We start from the raw sequence: 27,400 nt of genomic DNA, 5'->3' as shown, positions 1-27,400 counted from the left end.
AATCAAATTTGAGAGACATGATTTTCCACTCACAAAGCCATGCTGACTGTCCCTAATTAGTCCTTGCATCTCTAAGTGCCTGTAAATCCTGTCTCTCAAAATACCTTCAAACAACTTACCCACTACAGATGTGAGGCTCACCAGCCTGTAGTTCCTAGGCTTTTCCCTGCAGCCCTTCTTAAACAAAGGCACAACATTTGCCACCCTCCAATCTTCAGGCACCTCACCTGTAACTATCGATGATTCAAATATCTCTGCTAGAGGACCCGCAATTTCCTCCCTAACCTCCCACAATATCCTGGGATACACTTCATCAGGTCCTGGGATTTATCTACCTTGATGCGCTTTAAGACTTCCAGCACCTCCTTTACTGTTATATGTACACTCCTCAAGACATCACTATTTATTTCCCCAAGTTCCCTAACATCCGTGCTTTTCTCAACAGTGAATACTGATGAGAAATATTCATTTAGGATCTCACCCATCTCTTGTGGATCCGCACATAGATGACCTTGTTGAACCTTAAGAGGTCCTACTCTCTCCCTAGTTATTCTTTTGCCCTTTATGTATTTGTATAAGCTCTCTGGATTCTCCTTTGCCTTATCTGCCAAAGCCATCTCGTGTCCCCTTTTTGCCCTCCTGATTTCTCTCTTAACTCTGCTCCTATACCCTCTATAATCTTCAAGGGATCTACTTGATCCCAGCTGCCTATGCATGTCATATGCCTCCTTCTTTGTTGTGGAGGGATGATGCGAAAAACTAAATTGCCATACCTGGTCCAGAGTGGAATCTTGTGACTCAATGAATTTGATTAATCCTTTGCATTGCATGCTGAAGACAATGAATTTGACGGTTTCAGAATGCTTTGATTGTGATTAATCTTATCTTTGTACAATTAATTCACTCAATAAACTGTGCCACATTAATTTAGTATGTTTTTTCTCACATTTCAAAATGGCAAATCACCAACACCCAAACCGGTTGTTCATATTTGGCTTGTAATTAGACTCCCCTTTTAAAAACATTTTTTGGAGGCTTCAAGGCCAAGTTATATGCTATGATCTACCATATATGCTCATGAGACACTCAGAACCCTGATGTCAATTTTGGAAAGTGGCATGAGTTACAGAAAGTTCTTGTACGCAAGATTCTATGTCTGTAAGACATCCTCAGTCTCTAACCGTATCCTAGTTAATTGGAATATAGACAATCTGATGAAAGTATGATGAGAAAATAAAACTTACCTTAAGTTTAAACCAGAGTCAGAGTTTAGGAGCTCCAGTTCCCAGTGGGTCTTGGGACTTCTGCACATGTGCTGGGTGGGAATTGGCTGCACATGCGCAGCTCGAGGGGGCGATCTTACCAACAAAATTCTAACTAAGTGCCGAACGAGCATGTAAACAGGAGAGTTTCAGATCTGATTTTTCTGTGAGGCCACAAATGAAATCTAAAGGCACTTGGTGCATTTGCACTATCTGATTCCCACCAGTTGAGAGAGGGAGTGGGACCTAAGCCCATCGGAAAACCAGTTGCTCACACCAGAAAGCGTAATTGTGCACATCACTCTGTTCTGTCTAGTTATCTGTGATCTATCAGCTACCTCCCCCCCAGCACCCCCCCCCCCCACCCTGGATACTGCCCGTTCCCCACCCCCCCACCCCGGATTGCTGGCCTCCATGACTGAACCTCCCCTTCCGCCCCAGTTGATTGCCTCCCCGCTCCAACCAATTGCCAGTTGCAGAGTGTGCAGCCCCCTCACACCCCCTCCCCCAGCCCACCTCCCTTAGGCCCTGTCCCATTTTGGCCCCGCCCCTCCCCTTAGGCACTGCCCCATCCTGGCCCTGCCAGGGTGCCAAGCTGCCAATGCCCAAGGGTCACTATCCCCCATGACCCTAATCACCCAGGGGCTGGGGTGGGTGCGGGGGCTCAAGGCCACCAAGTCAAGTCTCCATTGATGGAAACCGTACATGATCTTTGCTGGTGAGGCCCTTCAGGCAAGTAAGTACAGACAATTGCATCCTGGGATCACTAATAATATCTAAATCAGTATTTAAATTGATTTAAATATTATAATCAGCCTTGCGCCCTTCCTGCGCATGAGGCTAATTATACTGGAAATCCAGGGCCGATAATATCATGAGGCGAGAAACTGGGCACCAACCCAATGTTTTGCCCCTTGTGTGATCTTACCGCTCACCTCTTCATCGACCAGCGTGACAAGCCGGTAAGATTGCTGCCCTCCCCTCTCCCCGAGTCTTTTTCCAAGTTCCTGTCTCTGGGAGAGAGCCACACATGCAATTTGTTGATTTCATACATGCACTGACTGGGAAAGGACTGCACATGTGTGGTTTTTCATTTTTATGCTCTTCAGCCAGGAATTGGTCTTGCGCACATTTGCAGAGAAAAAAAGAAAAAGTGAAACAGCACAAAACTGAAGGTCAGGTGATGTTGTTCCAAGTCAAGAAGAAGGTGCCAAATGAGGTACTGGGACAGAAACAGATCCTAGAAGCCAAGGACAGAGATTAGAAATAGATCCTGTCAAACAAAGTTATGTAGAAACATAGAAAATAGGAAAGGGAATAGGCCATTCAGCTCTTCGAGCCTGCTCTGGATCATGGCTGATCCTCTATCTCAACACCACACTCCAGACCTCTCCCTATGTTTTTTGATACCTTTAGAATCTAAAAATCTATCTGCTGAGAAAAAGAAGCAGAGATATTCACTCCAAAGTAAAGAGAGAGAACTGTGGGAAGTGGATTTGAAGGAAAGGTAGCTCGAGACAAACTTTGAAGATGCAGGAGGGCAACTGAAGGTTGGTGACTCCATGGTGCAGGCTGTAAAGGCAAAGGTACCATCTGGAGCAGCAGTGTTTTGCTTGGCACGGCTAAAGACCTGAAAATGTGCTTGGAAGGCGAAGTGCAAGTGTACTTGGAGATCCAAGAGAAAGGAATCTCAGAAGGCGAGATTGAAATCCTGGAGTCAGATCCTGGTTAAACTATCTGAGTAGGAGCAATATTTGGAGAAATTTCCAAGGTGAGTTATTCAAACATGGAGAAGCCATCGTGAATAAGGCAGAGTTTCAGTGAGGCTGGGTGGCTCACAGTGTGACAAGTATCTGGGTGGGTTGTTCAGAAATCCAAAGAATCTGCTTTGGTTGCACCTATCATTTACTTTGGAATATGGTGTATCTGACCACAGTTCGCATGTACTGGACACTAACCGTGAATATTAGAGTATAAGACGTATATGGTAAAGTATGTTTCTGTAAAGATATAGCTGGGGTGAAGGAATAGTGAACATTTGAATCATTTTTGTATGTTTGTATTGCAATCTTTCAACTATTGCTCTCGTGTAATATAATTCATTTTTCCTGTTTAATAAGTGTTTTATTCTGTGTGTTAAAAGTTCATCAGCAGACTCCTGTGAATTTGTTCAGTAATCTACCTCCACAGTTTCTTTAAAAAAAGTTAGATTTATCAAGCCAGATTTCACTTTGGGATCTGACTTATCCAGTGTTATCATCTGGGATCGTAACAAATGGAACTTCATATTGGCATAAATCCTACTCTTATGTTCCCCAGTTCAGGGTGTGTTTATATCATTAAATTCCTGCATGAAGTTAAATGACACCATCACAAATGGGGAGGTAGAATGAGTCAGATGGTAGCTGGTAACTTCAAAACTAAAATGTTGAACTCTAAACTGGCAAGTCAAAGTTGAAAGCCCACTTTCAACTGGTATTTAGACTTTGAGGGCAAGTTTTATTGCCAGAGTTATAAAGTATTTGAAAAGAGAAGGAACACAAGGCAAAGGGAAATTATATGCTTTACTAATCAATAACTTTATCTATTTAATAAATTCACCATTGCTGTCAAATCTACATGTGGTTGACACACTTAATCAGGGGACATTCCTTCCCCAGTCCAATCTTGGTTTGCTGGTGCTGGCTAACTTGTTTTCCAGGTGAAGCCAAAGTAAAAATCAATTGGCCTTCTGATTTAAGGTCCAGCAATCAAACTGTTTAATGCACCAACCTTTATTTTGCCTAAAATATAAATTATTTAGGCATGCTGAAAATAATTGATTCATTAATGTAATAGTTTAATAAAGCAGTACAGCATTAAACTCAGAAAATGCTGGAAATACTCAGTATGTCTGGTAGTAATTGTGGAAAGGGAAATGGAGTTAACATTTCAAGTCAAAGACCTTTCATCAGAACAGAAAGATCTTTCAACCTGAAATTTGAATTTGGTTTCTCTTTCAACAAATGCTGCTAGACCAGTGTTTCTGTGTTTAAGTTTTTATTCCTGGTTTCCAGTATTTGCAAAATTTTGCTTCCATACAACAAAATAAAACTTACTTGAATGTGACATCTTTCTTGAAATTCTGTTAAAGCTGACAAATATTCTTCCTTTCCTTGTTCCAATGCTTGTATTTGCTCTAGTGCATCCTTCAGCTCAGCTGCTTTTTGACTGAATAATTCCTCATCTGTGGCCAGGGCATCCTGAGGAAAAGAAGGTATCACTGAAATGACAGATGGAGTAAATGAATCATTAAAAAGGTACAATGGCTGGAATTTTCCACTTCGGGACTACGTTCTGCAGTGAGGATGGGAGGTTGGAGTGAGCGAAGCAGGAGTCATGTGTTGCTCTGATCATTAATTATGTAGCCACGAGGTTCCCGTCGAGTGTCGTGGCAGGGCGGGCAGTCGAGTGCCCCACCATCATGCCCAGGCACCATATTTAAAAGGCACGCACACGCGCGCGCGCACACGCGCACACACACACGCGCGCGCGCGCACACACACACACACACACGCGCGCACACACACATGCGCACACACACACGCGCGTGCGCGCACACACACACACGCACACACACCCCTTTGCCAGTTGATCAACATAATGAGCCAGAAAGTGGCCAAAATGTCCCGTGCTGAATGCTATCTTCCTGGCCCGGTTTCTGGGCATGAAGCCGATTTAAATATTAATGTCATGATTACCATGACATTAACGCATTCCACATGGATTCTTCCCCCCTCGTTGGTGAGAGGTCTCACCAACAAGAATCAGTCATGCTCCCCATCAATGAGGACCAGGCGCCATGGCCATGCAGAGCAGAATCAGAGGCCATTGAAGTCACTGGGTGGTCGAGGCATTGCCAGCCTGGCAGTTCCAGCATCTGGTTGCATTTCCCAAGGACATGCTGTGTCTGATACTGGCAACCCGTACATCAGCAGCAGGGTGTCAACCAAGGTTGTTGAGTGATTAATTATTAACGTTCACATCAAACAGCAATTTTACTGGTGCCATCCAGGTCCCCTACTGTGTCAGCATCCAGTACCCAAGAGGCAGCTTAATAGTGGGAGATTAAGAATACAGGATCTTGGGCTTCATAAAAAAAGGGACAGAGTACAACAGCAAGAAAGATATGATGAACCTTTATAAAACAGTGATTAAAGCTCAACTGGCACAGTCCTTCCAATTCTGGTATCACACTTCAGGAAAAATATGAAGTCATTAGAGAGAGTGCAGAAAAGATTCATGAGAGTGGCTCCAAGGATGAGGAACTTCAGTTAATGGATAGATTGGAACATAGAAAATAGGAGCAAAAGTAGATCATTCAGCCCTTTGAGCCAGCTCCACATTCAATATGATCATGGCTGATCCTCAACACCATACTCCTGGATACATTTAAAGTCTAGAAATCCATCTATTTCCTTCTTTAAAATATTTAGAGACTTGGCCTCCACAGACTTCTGTGGGAGAGGTTCACCACCCTCTTGAGTGAAGAAGTTTCTCCTCATCTCAGTTCTAAATGGCCAACCCCGTACCCTAAGACTGTGACCCCTTGTTCTAGATCCCCAAGCCATATAAACATCATCCCTACATCCAGTCTGTCCACCCTGTCGGATTTCTGTACGTTTCAGTGAGATTTCTTCTCATTCTTTTAAACTCCAGTGAATACAGGCCGAGTCGACCCAATTTCCCCTCATACAACAATCCTGCCATCCCAGGAATCAGTCTGGTGAACCTTCACTGCATTCCCTCAATGGCAAGTATATCCTTTCTTAGATAAGGAGACCAAAACTGCACACAATATTCCAGGTGTGGTCTCACCAAGGCACTGCACAGCAAGATATCCTTGCTCCTGTATTCAAATCCTCCTGCAATAAAGGCCAGAATACCATTTGCCTTCCGAACAGCTTATTGCACCTGCATGCTTGCTTTCAGAGATTGGTATACAAGGTCACCGAGGTCGCTACTTAAATCAACATTTCCCAATCTATCACTGTTTAAATAATACATTCCCATTCTGTTTTTTCAGCTGAAGTGGATAACTTCACAATTATCCACCTAATACTGCATCTGCCATGTATTTGCCCACTCTCTTAACCTTTCTAAATCGCCTTGAAGCCTAACATCCTCCACCTCACCAAGTTTTGTGTCATCATCAAACTTGGAAATATTTCATCCAAACCATTGATATATATTTTGAATAGCTGGAGCCCCAAGCACTGATCCCAGCAGTTGTCACTGCCTGTCTGTTCAAAAAAGACCTGTTTATTCCTACTCTGTCTTCTGTCTGCTAACCAATTCTCAATCTGTGCGAATATATTACTCCCAATCCCACTTTGCACTCTAACCTCTTGTGTGGGAGTTTATTAATGGCTTTCTAGTTCATCCTTATCTATGCAGCTAGTTATGTGCTCAAAAACTCCAATAACTTTGTCAAACATGATTTCCCTTTCATATATCCATGTTGAGCAGCTGTGGCTGTTGGCCTTGGAAAGGATAAGATTGGGAACACATTTGATGGAGGTATTCAAAATCATGAGGGGACTGGACAAAATAGATAGAAAGAAAATGTTCCCATTAGTGGAAGGATCGAGATCCGGGGGCACAGATTTAAGATCATTGGGAAAATAAATTTAAAAAGCTCTGTTCTGATGAAAGATCAACTTGGAATGACCCACTGAGCATTTCCAACATCTTTGGCTTTTATTTCAGATTTCCAACATGTGCAGTATTTTGCTTTTATGAGGGAAAAAAACTTCCTGTCCATGGCCTGCTACAGTATTCTAATGAAACTCAACACAAACTCAAGGAGCATCACCTCACCTTTCGTCTCAGCACTCAACCTTCTGGATTCAATATTGAGTTCAACAACTGCAGACCATAACCACTATCTTCATCTTGTTCTATGTGTTTTTGGGGTTTTATTTGCTAGCTTGTTTCTTTCTTTTTCTCGTCAAATTGCGTTTAGAAGCTGCTATATAATCATTGAGACAGAACCTTAGTTTCTTTTTACCGCCATTACATTTTGTTCTGTAACAGTTCATCTGAGTCCAACCAACATTTTATGTGGGCTGCTGCTACCTAGGTTCTTCCAATCCATTGAACATAGAACATAGAACAGTACAGCACAGAACAGGCCCTTCGGCCCACGATGTTGAGCCAAGCTTTATCTAAAACCAAGATCAAGCTATCCCACTCCCTATCATCCTGGTGTGCTCCATGTGCCTATCCAATAACCGCTTAAATGTTCCTAAAGTGTCTGACTCCACTATCACTGCAGGCAGTCCATTCCACACCCCAACCACTCTCTGAGTAAAGAAACTACCTCGGACATCCTTCCTATATCTCCCACCATGAACCCTATAGTTATGCCCCCTTGTAATAGCTCCATCCACCCGAGGAAATAGTCTTTGAACGTTCACTCTATCTATCCCCTTCATCATTTTATAAACCTCTATTAAGTCTCCCCTCAACCTCCTCCGCTCCAGAGAGAACAGCCCTCGCTCCCTCAACCTTTCCTCATAAGACCAACCCTCCAAACCAGGCAGCATCCTGGTAAATCTCCTTTGCACTCTTTCCAGCGCTTCCACATCCTTCTTATAGTGAGGTGACCAGAACTGCACACAATATTCCAAATGTGGTCTCACCAAGGTCCTGTACAGTTGCAGCATAACCCCACGGCTCTTAAACTCCAACCCCCTGTTAATAAGAGCTAACACACCTTCTTCACGGCTCTATCCACTTGAGTGGCAACCTTCAGAGATCTGTGGATATGGACCTCAAGATCTCTCTGTTCCTCCACAGTCTTCAGAACCCTACCTTTGACCCTGTAATCCACATTTAAATTTGTCCTACCAAAATGAATCACCTCACATTTATCGGGGTTAAACTCCATCTGCCATTTTTCAGCCCAGCTTTGCATCCTATCTATGTCTCTTTGCAGTCTACAACAGCCCTCCACCTCACCCACTACTCCACCAATCTTGGTGTCATCAGCAAATTTACTGATCCACCCTTCAGCCCCCTCCTCTAAGTCATTAATAAAAATCACAAAGAGCAGAGGACCAAGCACTGATCCCTGTGGCACTCCGCTAGCAACCTGCCTCCAGTCCGAAAATTTTCCATCCACCACCACCCTCTGTCTTCGATCAGATAGCCAGTTACCTATCCAATCGGCCAACTTTCCCTCTATCCCACACCTCCTTACTTTCATCATAAGCCGACCATGGGGGACCTTATCAAACGCCTTACTAAAATCCATGTATATGACATCAACTGCCCTACCTTCATCAACACACTTAGTTACCTCCTCAAAAAATTATATCAAATTTGTGAGGCACGACTTGCCCTTCACGAATCCGTGCTGACTATCCCGGATTAATCCGCATCTTTTTAAATGGTCGTATATCCCATCCCTAAGGACTTTTTCCATCAACTTACCAACCACCGAAGTAAGACTAACTGACCTATAATTACCAGGGTCATTTCTATTCCCTTCCTTAAACAGTGGAACAACATTCGCCACTCTCCAGTCCTCTGGCACCATCCCATGGACAGTGAGGACCCAAAGATCAAAGCCAAAGGCTCTGCATACTCATCCCTTGCCTCCCAAAGAATCCTAGGATATATTTCATTAGGCCCAGGGGACTTATCGACCTTCAGTTTATTCAAAGCTGCTAGTACATCCTCCCTCCGAACATCTACTTCCTCCAGCCTATTAGCCTGTAACACCTTCTCTTCCTCAAAAGCATGGCCCCTCTCCTTGGTGAACACTGAAGAAAAGTATTCATTCATCACCTCTCCTATCTCTACTGACTCCATACACAAGTTCCCACTACTGTCCTTAACCGGCCCTAACCTCACCCTGGTCATTCTTTTATTCCTCACATAAGAGTAAAAAGCCTTGAGGTTTTCCTTGATCCGACCCGCCAAGGACTTCTCATGCCCCCTCCTAGCTCTCCAAAGCCCCTTTTTCAGCTCATTCCTTGCTAACTTGTAACCCTCAATCGAGCCATCTGAATCCTGTTTCCTCATCCCTACATAAGCTTCCCTCTTCCTTTTTGCAAGACATTCCACCTCTTTTGTGAACCATGGTTCCCTCACTCGGCCATTTCCTCCCTGCCTGACAGGGACATACCTATCAAGGACACACAGTATTTGTTCCTTGAAAAAGTTCCACTTTTCATTAGTGCCTTTCCCTGACAGTTTCTGATCCCATCTTATGCCCCCTAATTCTTGCCTAATCACATCATAATTACCTCTCCCCCAATTATAAACCTTGCCCTGCCGTATGGCCCTATCCCTCTCCATTGCAATAACAAAAGACACCGAATTGTGGTCACTATCTCCAAAGTGCTCTCCCACAACCAAATCTAACACTTGGCCCGGTTCATTACCCAGTACCAAATCCAATGTGGCCCCACCTCTTGTCGGCCTATCCATATATTGTGTCAGGAAACCCTCCTGCACACACTGCACAAAAACTGCCCCATCCGAACTATTCGACCTACAAAGGTTCCAATCAATATTTGGAAAGTTAAAGTCCCCCATGACAACTACCCTGTGACCCCCACAACTATCCATAATCTGCTTAGCAATTTCTTCCTCCACATCTCTTACTATTTGGGGGCCTATAGCAAACTCCTAACAACGTGACCGCTCCTTTCCTATTTCTAACTTCAGCCCATATTACCTCAGTATGCAGATCCCCCATTCCGCAGCCGTTAAACTATCCTTGATTAACAATGCTACTCCTCCACCTCTTTTACCAGTTTCCCTACACTCACTGAAACATCTATACCCCGGAACGATCAACAACCATTCCTATCCTTGTTCTACCCATGTCTCCGCAATGGCCACAACATCGTAGTCCCCAAGTACCAATCCACACCCCAAGTTCATCTACCTTGTTCCGGATGCTCCTTGCATTGAAGTAGACACACTCCAACCCACCTTCCTGTCGACTGGTACCCACCCTTGACCTTGATACCTTCCCCAATACCTCACTACCCTCAACACTGACTTCCGGACTACAAGTCCTTTTCCCATCCCCCTGACAAATTAGTTTAAACACCCCTGAAGAGCCGTAGCAAACTTCTCTCCCAGGGTAGCACAGTGGTTAGCACTGCTGCTTCACAGCTCCAGGGACCTGGGTTTGATTCCCGGCTTGGATCACTGTCTGTGTGGAGTTTGCACATTCTCCTCGTGTCTGCGTGGGTTTCCTCCGGGTGCTCCGGTTTCCTCCCACAGTCCAAAGATGTGCGGGTTAGGTTGATTGACCATGCTAAATTGTCCCTTAGTGTCCTGAGATGCGTAGATTAGAGGGATTAGCGGGTAAATGTGTAGGGATATGGGGGTAGGGCCTGGGGTGGGATTGTGGTCGGTGCAGACCCAATGGGCCAGATGGCCTCTTTCTGCACTGCAGGGTTTCTATGATTCTATGACATTGGTGCCCCTCTGATTCAGGTGCACCCCGTCCTGTTTGTACAAGTCCCACCTTCCCCAGAATGTGTTCCAATTATCCACGTAGCTGAAACCCTCCCTCCTACACCATCCCTGCAACCACATGTTTAGCTGCACTCTCTCCCTGTTCCTCAACTCGCTATCACGTGGCACCGACAACGTACCAGAGATGACCACATGTTTTGTCTTGGCTCTGTTTCCAGCCCAGCTCCCTAAATTCCTGTTTTAAATCCCCGTCCCTTCTCTTACCTATGTCGTTGGTACCGATGTGTACCACGACTTGTGATTGTTCCCCCGCCCCCTTAAGAATCCGGAAAACACGGTCCGAGACGTCACGGACCCTGGCATCCAGTAGGCAACATACCATCCGTGAGCCTCTTTTGCTGCCACAGAACCTTCTATCTATCCCTCTAACTAACGAGTCCCCAATAACTATTGCCCTCCCGCTCTCTCCCTTACCCTTCCGAGCCACAGGGATGGACTCAGTGCTGGAGATCCGCTCATTGCGGCTCACCACTGGTATGTCGTCCCCCTCAACTGTATCCAAAGCGGAATACTTGTTGCTAAGGGGAATGACCACAGGGGATCCCTGCACTGACTGTTTCCTCCCAGCCCTTCTCACTGTCACCCATCTATTTTCCTTTCCTGGAGTAACTATATCCATGAAGCTTCTGTCTATGGCCACCTCTACCTCCCTAATGATCCTAAGTTCATCCAACTCCAGCTCCAGTTCCCTAACACGGTTTTGGAGGAGCTGCAGATGGGTGTACTTCCCACAGGTGTAATCAGCAGGGACATTGACAGCATCCCTCACCTCAAACATACTGCAAGAGGAACATTGCACTGCCTTCACACCCATCCCCTCTAGATACCTTGCCAATACCACTAGCAGATAGAGTTGCTCCAATGGAACAATGAGCTATTTTCCCCCCCCTTTTCCTCAGAATCCACACGGACTGAACTTAAGATTTGCAATTGAAGAGACAACAAAACGAATTAAACTTACCCCGCCTCACCCTTTCCGCCTAAGCCCTTAGAGCCAAAGCCCTTACAGCTCTCACTCTGCTCCCTGCTCACTCCGCTACAACGCTGCCTGCTCAAAAGTGCGGCCTGCTTTTAAACCCACCAAAAACCTTCCCAGGCCTCTCCTGGGCCTTCTTCCGGTTTCAGAAAAAACCTCCGATTTTAAACACAAAAATCACTGAAAAATAAATAAATCAAGTATAGAAACAAACTCTCTTACCCTCATCTCTTACCCTCCCCATTGACCTTCTGATTTGCAGCTAACTTGGTATTCAAAAGCTGGCTGACTTACTCCAGCAAATGTACTGCACAGGGATAGCCTTTTAGGACATGGAGCTCGTTAATGACATGGAAGGAAGGCACTGCCTATTAAATTACTTAAGCTTTCTAGCCATTCTATGCCAGGAGTTAAATTCTCCCCTATATCCTTACATTTATTCATCACTTGTATTTTACCCTATTTTGTCTCCTTGCTGGGTACAGTTAAAGGATACTGGCCACCATCTTGTATTCCTCCCAAGAGTTCATTTTTCACCCATTATTAAAAGCTATTAGGGAATTTGGCTACAGGAGACATCAGGTGTCCTGGGGCAGGGAATTGCTGTGAAAGGGGAAAGCAGTCAGGTCAGCAGTTACAGCACAATAAAAGAGCGAATGATGGTGAATAATGTAGCTTGTGAGAACAAACTGAGAAATGTGGCATGCAGCCATGGGGATAAAAAGGGGGCACGGTGGTTGGAGGCATTGTAGAGCTGTTCAGCTGTTGTCTGACAGAATCTGTCACTGGGTGTTCCTGTAAAACAGGCTGGGAACAGCATCTTTTATGTGCTAGATATCAACCTGTGGCCATCAGTCATTTTGAAATTCATGAGTAGCAAGTTATGCATTCAGCTGCACACTCGAGCTTGAAAAGACCAATCTGAAATTTTGCATCACCTAGCCCTTGAGGATGAGAATTAAAATTAATTTTTTCCCTACCAATTGAAAAGAGCTTGAAAAATAACTTTGATTTATAATACCTACACCTGTGTGTACTTCAGATATCCCTACATTGCATTGTTGACTCAACCCTTTAGCACAGCAACCAATTTGCTTATATACCACTTCAAGGTTTTAGGCTCCAGTAATTAAGCATTACAAATGTTTATCACTGTTGTTATAAATACAGGGTTTTATAAGATGATTATGTTTTGGGACTGTCTCTTTAATTCAATGCACAATGGAGGAATGAAAAGAGTCACATGATCTGCTGTGATTTCTGACAAGAAGCCAGCATGGTATAATTATCATGGGGGCAGGGATGGTCCCAAGACAACTGAAATGTACATGTTGCATTTTACACCTGAGAACAAAGGCAAGAGCAGTTGGACTAACTGTGGACATACATTCTGTCTCTTGAGTTCTTTTTTGGCCAGAAAAGGAGAGTGAGGCAGGTCTCACAAGAGAGGCAAAAGGCTACAGCAGATGTGGTCAGAGAGAAGGGGGCTGTGAGTTGTTTGCCAAGTACTAGCTAGGGAGAGTTCAAGAGGAAGTACAGCTTCTGGTTGAAAAGTAAGTTTTCCAACCCTCCAGGATTGGGCTGGAGTCTCCAGGAATAGAGAAATATTGTTATTTTTAAATTTTCTTTGAATATTTTCCTTTACTGAAATAAAAATATGGGGCATGGGGCTGTTTGGCTGACAGTCAAGCATCATCCAATTGGGTAATAAGTCTTTTTGCTTTCCACTTGGCGTAGAAGGCTGTGTGTCACAGGAACGATGGATGTGTTGGCGGACAAATGGCAGGAGCATGTGATGAAACTTTGATACATTTAATCACAGCTGACAACCCTATTGAAGGGATACATCCTGTGGCAATCTAAAGACTCTGAAAGATTTGCCTTGGCAACCCAGGAGGCAAAATCACTGGAGTGGGCCTTACCGCTGCTAATTGGTTTTGAAATTCTCCAAAGACTTAAGGAAGTGCCTTTCAATGGTCACTCAATGTTACAACTCAGTGATGATGTGGGGGTGCCGGCGTTGGACTGGGGTAAGCACAGTAAGAAGTCTCACGACACCAGGTTAAAGTCCAACAGGTTTATTTGGCAGCACTAGCTTTCGGAGCCCCAAGCCCCTTCTTCAGGTGAGTGAGGACTCGTGTTCACAAACAGGGCATATAAAGACACAAACTCAATTTACAAGATAATGGATGGAATGCGAGTCTTTACAGGTAATCAAGTCTTAAAGGTACAGACAATGTGAGTGGAGAGAGGGTTAAGCACAGGTTAAAGAGATGTGTATTGTCTCCAGCCAGGCCAGTTAGTGAGATTTTGCAAGCCCAGGCACGTCGTGCTGAAAGATGCCCTCATAGGAACAGGATATGGTGCTCGACTCATTGATCGACCGTTCCGACGTGCCACAGCGAAAAACCGCACCGACCTCCTCAGAAGACAAACACGGGACACGGCGGACAGAGTACCCTCCGTCGTCCAGTACTTCCCCGGAGTGGAGAAACTACGACATCTTCTCCGGAGCCTTCAACATGTCATCGATGAAGACGAACATCTTGCCAAGTCCATCCCCACACCCCCACTTCTTGCCTTCAAACAACCGCATAACCTCAAACAGACCATTGTCCACAGCAAACTACCCAGCCTGCAGGAGAACAGTGACCACGACACCATACAACCTTGCCACAGCAACCTCTGCAAGACGTGCCGGATCATCGACACAGATGCCATCATCTCACGCGAGAACACCATCCACCAGGTACACGGTACATACTCTTGCAACTCGATCAACGTTGTCTACCTGATACGCTGCAGGAAAGGATGTCCTGAGGCATGGTACACTGGTGAGACCATGCAGACGCTACGACAACGAATGAATGAACACCGTTCAACAATCACCAGGCAGGAGTGTTCCCTTCCAAATCGGGGAACACTTCAGCAGTCATGGGCATTCAGCCTCTGATCTTCGGGTAAGCATTCTCCAAGGCGGCCTTCACGACACACGACAACGCAGAATCACTGAGCAGAAACTGATAGCCAAGTTCCACACACATGAGGACGGCCTCAACCGGGTTCTTGGGTTCATGTCACACTATCTGTAACCCCCATGACTTGCAAAATCTCACTAACTATCCTTGCTGGAGACAATACACATCCCTTTAACCTGTGCTTAACCCTTTCTCCACTCACATTGTCTATACCTTTAAGACTTGATTACCTGTAAAGGCTTGCATTCCACCCATTATCTTGTAAATTGAGTATGTGTCTTTATATGTCCTGTTTGTGAACACGAGTCTTCACTCACCTGAAGGGGCTTGGGGCTCCGAAAGCTAGTGCTGCCAAATAAACCTGTTGGACTTTAACCTGGTGTTGTGAGACCACAACTCAGTGAAACAGGGAGACCTGAACCTCCTGGAAGCTAGAAATGGCTGTAGACTATTTTGTATAAAGATTTTAATCCAGTGGGGAATGTGTTATAATGTATATGCACGCAGTATGAAATATATGTTGCTTTAAAGCATTATGGGTTAACTTTTCTATAGTTTCGAGTATTAGTTCCTTTATAGGTAACATTTAGTCAATGTTGCTTTTAGTTGGTTTGTTACAGTAAAAGTAATAACGCTTGAAATCTTGTCATGTAATTCCGACCAGTGGGAATTCATATTCTTGTTTAAAGTGATCACTCTACATGAATCATAACATGGTAAAGACCAACTTCCTGATATCAGTTTTTTGAGTTTGACTTTTGCTATCTGATTTTGTGATTTCCTTGCCCTCTTCAATTTACTTTCTCCATGCCATTAACTATCATTTACTTCTATGAAATCACCTCTTGAATTCCCCTCGAAAGCCACATTCTTTCCTCATGACTATATTTCTGACAGCAGGCCTCAGCCTCATGGTTCTTTTCTACACAACCTTAAGTTTGTGAATGTCTCTTATGTATCTCAATGATTTATGAACTTCAGCGAATGTTGTATCTATGTCAATAATTTCCTTGAAAATGCATGCTTTAAGCTTGACCTTTCATTCAGAACTTTGTCAAATTTGTCTTTGGAGCCCGAAGTATAACATGTTATAAGGTTTGCCAAAATCCATTCGGAATGTTGCCTCCTCAAGAGACCAAAAAAGTTACTCAGGCAGAACACTCCCATTCTGAATTTATGTTGACTATTGTTTACTAGGTTATGTTACAGCCAATCCTCAATTTTAGTCTGATTAGTCCACTATTTACACAGGGTTGAAGTTTGATCAATGTGTGTGAAGTTGCCAATTTAGTCACCTTATTTGAATATTTGAACTATATTGGTCTTAGGCAATCTACTAGCATCTATCTAGTATCATGTGACTTGCTTAAAATAATTTCCATGCCTGAAAATATCCTCCCTAATTTATCTTAGCACTTTGGAGCAAGTACCATCCGTTTTGGCCTGGTTATTGCGCTGTAACAGTTATAAGACTTCAGCCTTCATTGTGGGATACTTGTCATAACCATTAAATATGTTGCACTGTACCTGGCATTTCTTCAACTCCCTTTTCAATTGAAATATTGTAATGTGATGAGAATCTTGTCCTCCACCTCCAAATCCACTCTCAGCGCCAAACAGGTCAGGCAATTCATTTTGTAGTTCCTCTACCATGTTGAACCACTCCTTCATCTTTTGCCACTGGCCTTCTTTCAAACTGTTTGCATCTCTAAATTCCAAGAAGAAGTGTAAGGCTTCATCTATGCAGTGTTTATAGTGATAGCTTTCCATTTGTAGATGGGCGACCTGCTCTTCCAGAGAATGAATCCGTTTTTTGTCCTGACACAACGATTCTTGTGAAACCTGACTGGCACGAGTCAGTAGGCTTGACTGTTGATTCTGCAGTGCCTCCCGAAGTGTTTTGATTTGTAATTCCATTTCATCTATCCGATCCCAGTCTGGGTCATAATTTACAATTGGTTTGTTCCTTATGTCCCTGGCTCTATTGGCATATTTCAGAGTGTTGAGTGATTCATCAAAATTAGATGATGAGGGGCTAATGCATGCAATCATTGCCGTTTTCGCATTCCCTCCAAGAGAATCCTTCAACAAACGAGTTATCTTGGTATCCCTGTAGGGAATGTGTATACTTTTTCTCTTTGGGTCTCCAAGAGCACTGATCACATTCCCAAGTGCCAGGAGACCACTGTTTATTTGAATGGATTCCTTAAATCGTTCACCTGTGTTCCCCGTTTTGGTAACCCTTTCTGAGCCAGCTAGATCAACAAAGCAAAATTTGGAAGAAATCAGTTGAAATGACCTCTCTGATTCTTTTATAATGTGCTCCTCATCAGCATTTGATGGCTGTCCATTTTTAGGTTGCTTTTGATTGAGGTACATTGTGAAAATGGCATGTGATCGGCTGGAATGCTCATTCATCTGTGTGGTACCTGTGTGACGGGCTGCATTGCCAGCCTCCAAGAGACTCAACATTTCATCTGGTGTCTCAATTTCACACTCCTTGGCCCCAATAATCACTAAAACAAACAAGAGAAAGAGATTTTTGTTATGTTAACTAATCTTTTGATAAATAGTACAATGTGATGAGAAGGATGGTACAATTAGCTGAATATTACTTTATACTTTTTTCTTTCATGGGATGTGGATTTAGTGGCTAGGGCAGCATTTATTGCCCATCTTCAGTTGTCCTTGAGAAAGTGGTGGTGAGCTGCTTCCTTGAACTGCTGCAGTTTATACTGATCCACCTAGTGGATCATTGAGTTAATGCACCTGATGGCAAAGCATTTAACAAGGAGCTCACGAGTTTAATTTCTGCTCTGCATCAAATTAGATCATAGGATGTTTACAACACAAAAACAGGCCCAATCATTCCATGCCAGTGTTTATCTTGACTCGAGCCTCTCCCACCTTTTTTCATCAAAATCTACCATCACAATTATTTATTTCCTTCTCCCTCATATGGTCCAAAGATGGGTGTTAGGTTAGGTTTATTGGTCATGCTAAATTGCCCCGTTGTGTTAGGGGACTAGCAGGGTAAATATGTGGGTTTATGGGGATAGGGCCCGGGTGTGATTATTGTCAGTGCAGGCTTGATGGGCTGAATGGCCTCTTTCTGCACTGTAGGGATTCTATGATATGCCTATCTAGTTATCCTTTAAATGCTTTTATACGATTCACTTCAACTATTCTCTGTGATACAGAGTTCCACATTCTTACCACCCTTTAGATAAATTTATTTTGAATTCTCTGTTGCAATTCTTGGTGAGCATCTTATATTGATGGCCTCGAGTTATGTTCTTCCCACAAGAGGGAGATAATCTCTCTGTATCCAATCTATCAAAACCTTTTATAATTTTGAAGCTCCTATTAGTTCACCTCCCAGTCTTTTTTCCCCAAAAGGGAAGAGATCTAGCCTGTTAATGCTTCCCTGATAAGTATACCCATGCATTTTTGTCATCACCTATGTAAATTTTCTCTACACCCTCCCCAGTGTCTCTATAACATTTTTATAATATGGTGGTGACCAGTACGCTTATTTTAACCAAGGTTCAAAACAAGTTTAGCATAATGCCCCTACATTTTAATTATATCTCTCTAGGAAACCCAGGGCCTGAATTGCTTTTGTTATGGCCTTGCTAACCTCTGGCATAACCTTTAGTGATTGGTGTATTTGCACACCCCTTTATTCTTCTAACCCACACAAAAGTGCACCTTCCATGTAATACTGAAATGTACTACCTCACACTTATCTGTGTTGAACTTTATTTGCCAATTATTGGCCCATTCGACAAAAGTATTCAGGTCCTCCTGTAATATGTTGCAGTCCCCCTCAATCTTGTCTATGCCCCACCCATCCCCAAATTTGATGTCATTTGCAAACTTAGAAGTTGCGTTTTTGATTCAACAATTCTGTAATTATGATTGTTTAAATCATTTTTTAAAATCCAATTTTACTCATAGCATCATAGCTGAAACTTACAAGACTTTATCCTTAGCATCAAGAACACAAAGTGCATTAACAGGCATGGAAGTAAGTTTGTCTGATTAGCTGTGCTCTTGATTTTCCAACTATGTGCAGCAGATCACAGGAAACAGGCACACTGATTTATCAATTGAACGAATCTCCACATTACAAATATTACATTGGAAGAAGAAATGGAACTATAAATCAAATTCTCATCAAAATTAGGGTCTAGTGCACAAAATCTATGTACAATACAGGGCCTAAATGTCCTGTTTGCTTAGAAAGTGGCAGCTGGCCACTAATGAACAGAAGTCGCAGTTCAAATCATATGCAAGTAGAAGGGGCAAACACAGAGACAGATCTGCAGTATTGTGTTAACCATAGAGGTCAACTAGCCCCAATTAGATCACAATGAACATTGATGTGCCAACTTGAAAAGATAAAAATAACAAATTCTGGAAACAAATTACTATAAAAGTGACATATCTGCTAAAGAAACTAAGATGGCTGTAACTGATACAAACGTATTAAACAAGCAAACCTCTAATGAATTTTAAATGTTATGAAATCAACTTAGAATACCTATTGTGCAAGCAGTGAGGTGAGGGAAAATAATATATAAATAAAATGAGAAAGAAATAACAAGAAATACATTGATAAAATGACTCAATTTATTAGATTTATTTTAACCAAGTGGCAGGATTACCTGTGTTTCCTTTTTCATCTTCTCTGATATGAATGTCTTTGCTGGTGCTCTGTAACTCCAAAAGGTCCCTCAGCTCTTCTTTATACACTTCGATGTAGGATACTTTCACATGAAAGTCTATATTGTGATGTTCACTGATGTTTCGGAAGATCTCGTGAATGGCACGTGGAATGATGCCTTTCAACTCATCAGAAAATGAAGCTTTAGATCATAAAAATATTCTTATAAATCTTTTATATTTCTAGCACAATAAATCTAATTAATCAGCAAACCACATGACCTAACCAAATATGTTTCTCTGAACTATACAAAGCTTTTATAGTACAGCAACTAGCGTTTATGTAGGTGAGGACGGCACGGCGGCTGGCACTGCTGCTTCACAGCGCCAGGGACCCGGGTTCAATTTCCATCTTGGGTCACTCTGTGTGGAGTTTGCATGTTATTCCAGTGTCTGCAAGGATTTCCTCCGGGTGTTCCGGTTTCCTCCCACAGTCTGAAAGACATTCACGTTAGGTGCATTGGCCGTGCTAAATTCTCGCTCAATGCACTGAAACAGGTGCCGAGGTGTGGCAACTAGGGGATTTTCACAATAACTTCATTGCAGTGTTAATGTAAGTCTAGTTGTGACACTAATAATAAACTTAGAAAACCTAGGGCTACGTGGGTGAGGGCTAACAGGTTGATGCAATACATTCATGGAACAAGTGGACATTTACCTTGTGGTCACTGTTACAAAAATATACATTATAGAAAGGATTCCATGATGTTTGCAGCTGGACATCATGGGAAATTGTGTGTATGCAGCTTGTGATTTGCCAGACTGGAAAATCATAACTTGTGTGCCTAAAATTTCCTAAACCATAATCCCTGCAAGTGCCAATTCACAGAATCCCCCATTACAAAACTTCTGATGAGCTAGTGATCTCGAATCTTAGGAAGGGCAAATGGAAAAGTGGAGTTTCCACCACAGTCAGATCAGCCATGATTTTATTTAATAGCAGAGCAGGCTCGAAGGGCTGAATGGTCTATTCCCCCAAGTCTTTATTCAAACCCCAATTGATATGTTACTTTGTGTAAATCTGCTGCCTGGAATTTGTTAAATTATTTTATTGCACTTTAGAGGGGTGTTGCATGCTACATGCTACAGTCTCATGCTGATTTCTTCCTCTGCTCAAAGACTTAGGCAGGGATATCTGACCGTAAGGTCACAAGGCAAATGATCTTTCAGTTTTAAGACAAGCTTGATGGGCATAATCTTAGCCAACACGTAACAGTTTGTTATGGGCATTCATCTGGAACAGTGGGAAACTCGCACAGGAACGAAAAAGTGTAATGAATTACCGATTTACCAGCAGTCAAAATATTGGTAGAGTTGTGGTAAGTGTTGATAGCAAAATCAAAATCCTTTTACTGAGCTGCAAATTATGGTAGCAAGTTATACTATAGTTGGAATCACCAACCTGATTGAATTGTATCTTTACAATATTTCAATCACATGCATATTCACATGAGCTTAGGTCATTGAGCCTCTTTAAGACAGAGATAGATAGGTTCTTGATTAATAAGGTGATCAAAGAGGTGGATGAGGGTAAAGCAGTTAATATGGTGTATATGGATTTCAGTAAAGCGTTTGATAAGGTTCCCCATGGTAGGCTATTGCAGAAAATACGGAGGCATGGGATCGAGGGTGATTTTGCGGTTTGGATCAGGAATTGGTTAGCTGTAAGAAGACAGAGGATGGTGGTTGATGGGAAATGTTCATCCTGGAGTTCAGTTACTAGTGGTGTACCGCAAGGATCTGTTTTGGGGCCACTGCTGTTTGTCATTTTTATAAATGACCTGGATGAGGGCGTAGAAGGCTGGGTTAGTAAATTTGCTGATGACACTAAAGTCGGTGGAGCGGTGGACACTGCGGAAGGATATTGCAGGTTACAGAGGGACATAGATAAGCTGCAGAGCTGGGCTGAGAGGTGGCAAATGGAGTTTAATGCGGAAAACTGTGAGGTGATTCACTTTGGAAGGAGTAACAAGAATACAGAGTACTGGGCTAATGGTAAGATACTTGGTAGTGTGGATGAGCAGAGAGATCTCGGTGTCCATGTGCATAGATCCCTGAAAGTTGGCACCGAGGTTGATAGGGTTGTTAAGAAGGCGTACAGTGTGTTAGCTTGTTTTGGTAGAGGGATTGAGTTTCGGAGCCATGATGTCTTTTGCAGCTGTACAAAACTCTGGTGCGGCCGCACTTGGAGTATTGCGTACAGTTCTGGACGCCGCATTATAGGAAGGATGTGGAAGCATTGGAAAGGGTGCAGAGGAGATTTACCAGAATGTTGCCTGGTATGGTGGGAAGGTCTTATGAGGAAAGGCTGAGTGACTTGAGGCTGTTTTCGTTAGAGAGAAGAAGGTTAAGAGGTGACTTAATAGAGGCATACAAGATGATCAGAGGATTAGATAGGGTGGACAATGAGAGCCTTTTTCCTCAGATGGTGATGGCTAGCATGAGGGGACATAACTTTAAATTGAGGGATGATAGATATAGGACAGACGTCAGAGGTAGGTTCTTTACTCAGAGAGTAGTAAGGCGTGGAATGCCCTGCCTGCAACAGTAGTGGACTCGTCAACATTAAGGGCATTTAAAAGGGTCATTGGATAAACATATGGATGATATTGGAATAGTGTAGGTTAGATGGGCTTTAGATTGGTTTCACAGGTCGGCGCAACATCGTGGGCTGAAGGGCCTGTACTGCGCTGTAATGTTCTATGTTCTATCATTGGATTCAATGAAAATCAGACACCATGATCTGACTCTTAATAATTTTACCACATTTACTTTTGTAGTTTGTATTGTATTAACTGGTAATAGTTTTGAAGACTTGAGGTTTTCAACAATTTTCTATCAACAGTGAATCAAAATCAGAACTCAAGCTATGAACATCTCTGTCCAATTTGGTTCCAGATTAGCTGGAATGGTGGATGCTATGTAGGTCCAGTTAGAACATGGTGCTGGATAATGTCAACACTGTGGGTTCAAGACCCAAACCAACTGAGGTTTTCACTATAGAGGATACAAGTAACATCCCAGAAATAGCTGTAAGTCAGGAAATGGTAGGGAGGGAGGAACTCAGAATAATTAAATCACTAGGGCAGTGGTATTGATGTAGATAGGTTAAGTGGGTGGGTTGTGGGATAATCAATTCCCAGATCCGGATAGACTTTATCCTAGTGTCTTGACAGAAGCAGCTAGAGAGTTGATGCCGAGACATCACAACTGGTTTCCGTTTTCAGAAACCAGTAGTGATTGGCACTGGGTTCCCGCTGCCTCCAATGGTTAAAGAATCCCAGGAGGAAGGAAAATCTGGTTTCAAATAAGAACCGAAAACCTCCAACCTCATCCTTGCTGGGATTCTCCAGTGTTGCTGCAGTGAATGGAGTTTGGCTGAGTGCCAAATTCTCCATTCTCACTGGGAGTGGGTCGGGTATATAAACAAGATCAGAGAATCCTGCCCCATATTTAAATGAGGGCACGGGGGTGGGAAGATTCCTAAAGGGGGTTCTCCCTGGCATTGAACATAATGTGGCCCCTCCCCCATGAATCTCTGGCCCCGCACAACCCATGCATGAGCACATGGGGCTGGAGAATCACTCCTGAGGTCTCACCAAGGTCCTGCATAGCTGCAATAAAATTTCCCTACCTGTATATTCCATTCCCTTTGCAATCAACATCAACATTCCATTTGCCTTCCTAATCACTTTCTGTACCTGCATATTAACATTTTGTGATTCATGTACCAGGACATCCAGATCCCTCTGTAGCACTAAGTTCTGAAACCTCTCTCCATTTAAGTAGTATCTTGCTTTTCCATTCTCCCTGCCAAAAATTGAAAAATTCACATTTTCCCACATTATACTTCATCTGCCAATTTTTTGCTCACCCACTTGACCTATCTATATCCTTTAGTAAGGTCTTGATAATGCTTTTCCTAGCTATCTTGCTGTCACCGTCAATTTTAGTTAACATACATTTGATCCCTTCATCCAATGCTTGACATTGAATGTAAATAGATGAAGCCCCAGCACTTATCTCTGTGGCACTCCACAAGTTACAACTTGCCAACCTCAATATTACCCATTTATCTCTACTCTCTGCTTCCAGTTAGATAACCAATCCTCTATCCATGCTAATATATCATCCCTACACCATAAGTTCTTATTTTGTGCATTATCCTTTGATGTAGCACCTTTTTTTTTGAGAATCCAAGTACACATTAACCGTGTCCCTTCTTTCCAACTTGTTTGTTATTTTCCCCAAACAAACTCCAATATAATTAGGAAAAAAACTATTTCCCTTTCATTCTATTTCCTAATTTCATTCCTGATGAAGGGTAATCCAAACTTGAAATGTTGGTTCAATTCTGTCTCCATAGATACTGATTTGTGATTCATGTACCAGGATATCCAGATCCCTCTGTAGCACTAAGTTCTGAAACCTCTCTCCATTTAAGTAGTATCTTGCTTTTCCATTCTTCCTGCAATGGTGTGGCTTTTGCTACCAAATAAACCTGTTGGACTTTAACCTGGTGTTGTTAAACTTCTTACTCCATAGATACTGTCAGAGCTGCTGAGATTTTCCAGCATTTGCTTCAGATTCCAACATCCGCAGTATTTTGTTCTTATTTTATATTAACTCCTGAAAGCCCTGGCTATAATTTTAGACTCTACCTCCTAATTCTAGATCCATATATCAGTGGAGATGGAGTAAACCCATTCCATTTGTATACAGGGCAGTTCATGGTGACTTTCCCAACCCCGAAGGCACCTCATGATAGATGACTGGCAAAGGCTGCACAGAAAATATTGGAAACTAGGCATATTTGGCATTCAGACATATTACACCGTTATTGCAATGATCATTCTCATTCAAGGGAGCATTAACATCAAGGTGGTGTCCTATTAATGTATTGTCTCAATATTTATAGATATTTCACATTGTGATTTAAAATCAATGTACAGTAACAGTTTCAAAGCAGAGATTAAGAAAACCTTAAAAAAGGTCCTTAAAAAAAACTTTACCTATATGTCCTCCACCAATTGTGTATGTTTTTCCCGATCCTGTTTGTCCATAAGCAAAGACAGTGGCATTATAACCTTCAATTGCTGATATCACTAAAGGCTTTACGCAGGCAGAATACACATCTTCTTGGGATGATTTTTGTCCAAATACAAAATCAAATGTAAAAGCACGATCTTTCCCAATTACAACTTGCTGCGTGTTGGGAACAACTCGAACACAAACTTGATGGTTATGGAGGATTTCCTTTGGAAGCAGAGGTCGAATCCGTACAGCGACTTTGACTGCAATCTCTTCCATATTTAAAAAGATTAAAATGTTCAGTGCATGAAATTAATCTTTAACTGTTGTGCATCCATTTTTGGAGATCATCTTTTTCCCATATTCCATAGTGCGCACACTTGAAAGAAAAACAGTTAGAATTTCAACTTGATGAATTTGTGATAAACTGTTAATTCCTCTATGAAGGAAAATGAAGACTGCATTTTAAAAACCTACAACTCTTCAAGGAGTCATCATATTTGGTGGATGAGATGGGAAATACAGTGAACTTGATGTACATGAACAGTACGGAACTAGGAGAGGGGAAACAAATGGGAATAAAATGGTTGGGAAGGAGGACACTGGAAGTTGAAATTAAAGATAATGTGGGCAATTTTCTGACTCCGCCCACTCAGGCACAGATCATGATGGGATATGTGAGGTTGGAGAATTGCGGGGGAGGGGACTAGCACGTTTAGCAGCAGCAAGAACCCACTTTGGGATTCTCCCAGCCTCGCCATCAGTGTATGAGTTTGTGTGTGTGCTTGCGTGAGATTGTATGTGTGTGTGTGTGTGCAAGTCTGTGTGCACGCGCGAGTTTGAGCGTGCAGCGTATGCATTTGTGTGTGTGTGCATGCACGTGCATGTTTGAGTGTGTGCATGTATGTGTCGACTTCAAGCCAGCTTTTCCCTGCTCCCAGATACTCCGACACTCAGGTGGGCTGGAAGATTGGGAAACTTTTAAAGATCCACAAAGGATTATTAAAAAAGTATTAAAAGAGCAAAGATAAATTATGAAAGAAAATTAGCACAAGTATAAAAAAAAGCAAAATTTTCTGTAAGTATATAAAAGGGAAGAGAGTAGCTAAAGTGAATTTTGGGATCTTGATAAGACTGGGAAGTTAATAGTGGGGAACACAGAAATGGTGGAGACACTAAATCGGTATTTTGCCTTAGTTTTCACCACAGAGGACACCAGTACCATCCCAGTAGTAACAGGTAATGCAGAAGTAATAGAAAGAGAGGAACTTAGGACAATTATCATCAATAGGGAATAAGTGCTGAGCAAACTTTTGGGACTAAAGGCAGGCAAGTCTCCAGGGTCTGATGGCCTTCATCCTTGGGTGTTAAGGGAAGTGGCATCGGAGATAATGGGTCCACTGGTTATAACATTCCAAAATTTCCTGGATGTGGAAAAGGTTCTAGTGGATTGGAAAAATGCTAATCTAACATCCTTATTCAAAAAGAGAGTGAGGCAGAAAGCAGGAAACTATAGACTAGTTGGCTTAGCATCTGTTGTTGGGATGTTGTTAGAATCCATTATTAAAGGAAGTAACATCAGAAATTTGGAAAGTCAAAATGCAATCCATCAGAGTCAACCTGTTACGCGAGTTCTTCAAAGATGTAACAAGCAAAGTGGATAATGGGAATCCTGCAGATGTAATATATCTGGACTTCCAGAAGGCATTTGATAAGGTCATGCAGTCACAGAGTTTTACAGCACGGAAAGAGGCCATCGTTTTAGATGAGTAGCAGATTTAAAACAGAGGTGAGGAGAAATTACTTCTCTCAAAGGGTGGTGAATCTGTGGAATTCACTAAAGTTTATTTATTAGTCACAAGTAAGGCTTACATTAACACTGCAATGAAGTTACTGTAAAATTCCCCTAGTCGCCACAGTCCAGCGCCTGTTCGGGTCAATGCACCTAACCAGTACATCTTTCAGAATGTGGGAGGAAACCGGAGCACCCGGAGGAAACCCACACAGACACGGGGAGAACGTGCAAACTCCACACAGACAGTGACCCAAGCCGGGAATCGAACCTGGGTCCCTGGCGCTGTGAAGCAGCAGTGCTAACCACTGTGCTACCGTGCTGCCCTGTGTTGACTCTACCTCGAGAGTGTAGTGGTGATATGGACATGGACTAAATCTGGGAGATAGACAGATTTTTAATTAGTAACGGGTTGAAGGGTTATGGAGAATGGGCAGGAAAGTGGAGTCAAGGCCGAGACAAGATCAGCTATGGTCGTATTGAATGGCGGAGCAGGTTTGAGGGGCTAAATCGCCTACTCCTACTCCTCGTTTTTATGTTCTTATTCATAACAAAGTAAATGAATTGATAGCACACATTGAAATAAATAAATATGAGGTGATAGCCATTGAGAAACATCACTGCAGGATGACAAGGTTTGGATTCTAAATATTTAAGGGTATATAATATTCAAGTAGACTAGGAAGTTTGGTAAAGGTAGAGAGGTAGCACTGTTAATAAAGGATGGCATTTGTGCAATAGTTAGAGATTACCTAAGTTTAGGAGGTCAGGATGTAAAATCGGTTCAAGTGGAGATGAGGAATAGGGGAAATAAGTCATTAGTGGGGATGGTCCACAGGCCCCCTATCAGTAACCACAATATAGGACAAAGTATACAAAATAAAAATTAGATGCTTGCGATAAAAGGACAGCAATAATCATGGGTGACATTAATCTGACATATAAACTAGAAAGATCAGATTGGCACTTACAGCCTGGATGAGGAGTTCATAGAAAGCTTTCAATATAGTTTCTTAGAGTAGCACTTCCTGGAACCAATGAGAGAACAGGTTACATTAGACATGATATTGTGTAATGTGACAGGATTTAT

The 27,400-nt window shown here is 42.7% G+C and overlaps 1 protein-coding gene across 1 annotated transcript in view; it reads right to left on the bottom strand.

Moving 5' to 3' along the window:
- The window catches only part of LOC144494912 (kinesin-like protein KIF27), an 82,380-nt gene that overhangs the window by 50,310 nt on the left and 4,670 nt on the right, over window positions 1–27,400 (bottom strand). The window contains exons 2-6 of the mRNA XM_078214480.1: window positions 27,282–27,338; window positions 24,500–24,897; window positions 19,430–19,630; window positions 16,287–17,275; window positions 4,361–4,504 (exon numbers count right to left, since the gene is read on the bottom strand). Of these exons, the coding sequence (XP_078070606.1) occupies window positions 4,361–4,504; window positions 16,287–17,275; window positions 19,430–19,630; window positions 24,500–24,797 (1,632 nt within the window). The 5' untranslated portion in view covers window positions 24,798–24,897; window positions 27,282–27,338. The remainder of the gene's footprint in view (window positions 1–4,360; window positions 4,505–16,286; window positions 17,276–19,429; window positions 19,631–24,499; window positions 24,898–27,281; window positions 27,339–27,400) is intronic.

This window comes from Mustelus asterias, chromosome 6 (assembly GCF_964213995.1).
Source record: "Mustelus asterias chromosome 6, sMusAst1.hap1.1, whole genome shotgun sequence".
NCBI lineage: Eukaryota > Metazoa > Chordata > Chondrichthyes > Carcharhiniformes > Triakidae > Mustelus > Mustelus asterias.
Note: the sequence above shows the minus strand (reverse complement) of the source record. Positions and strands in the feature narration are given on the sequence as shown.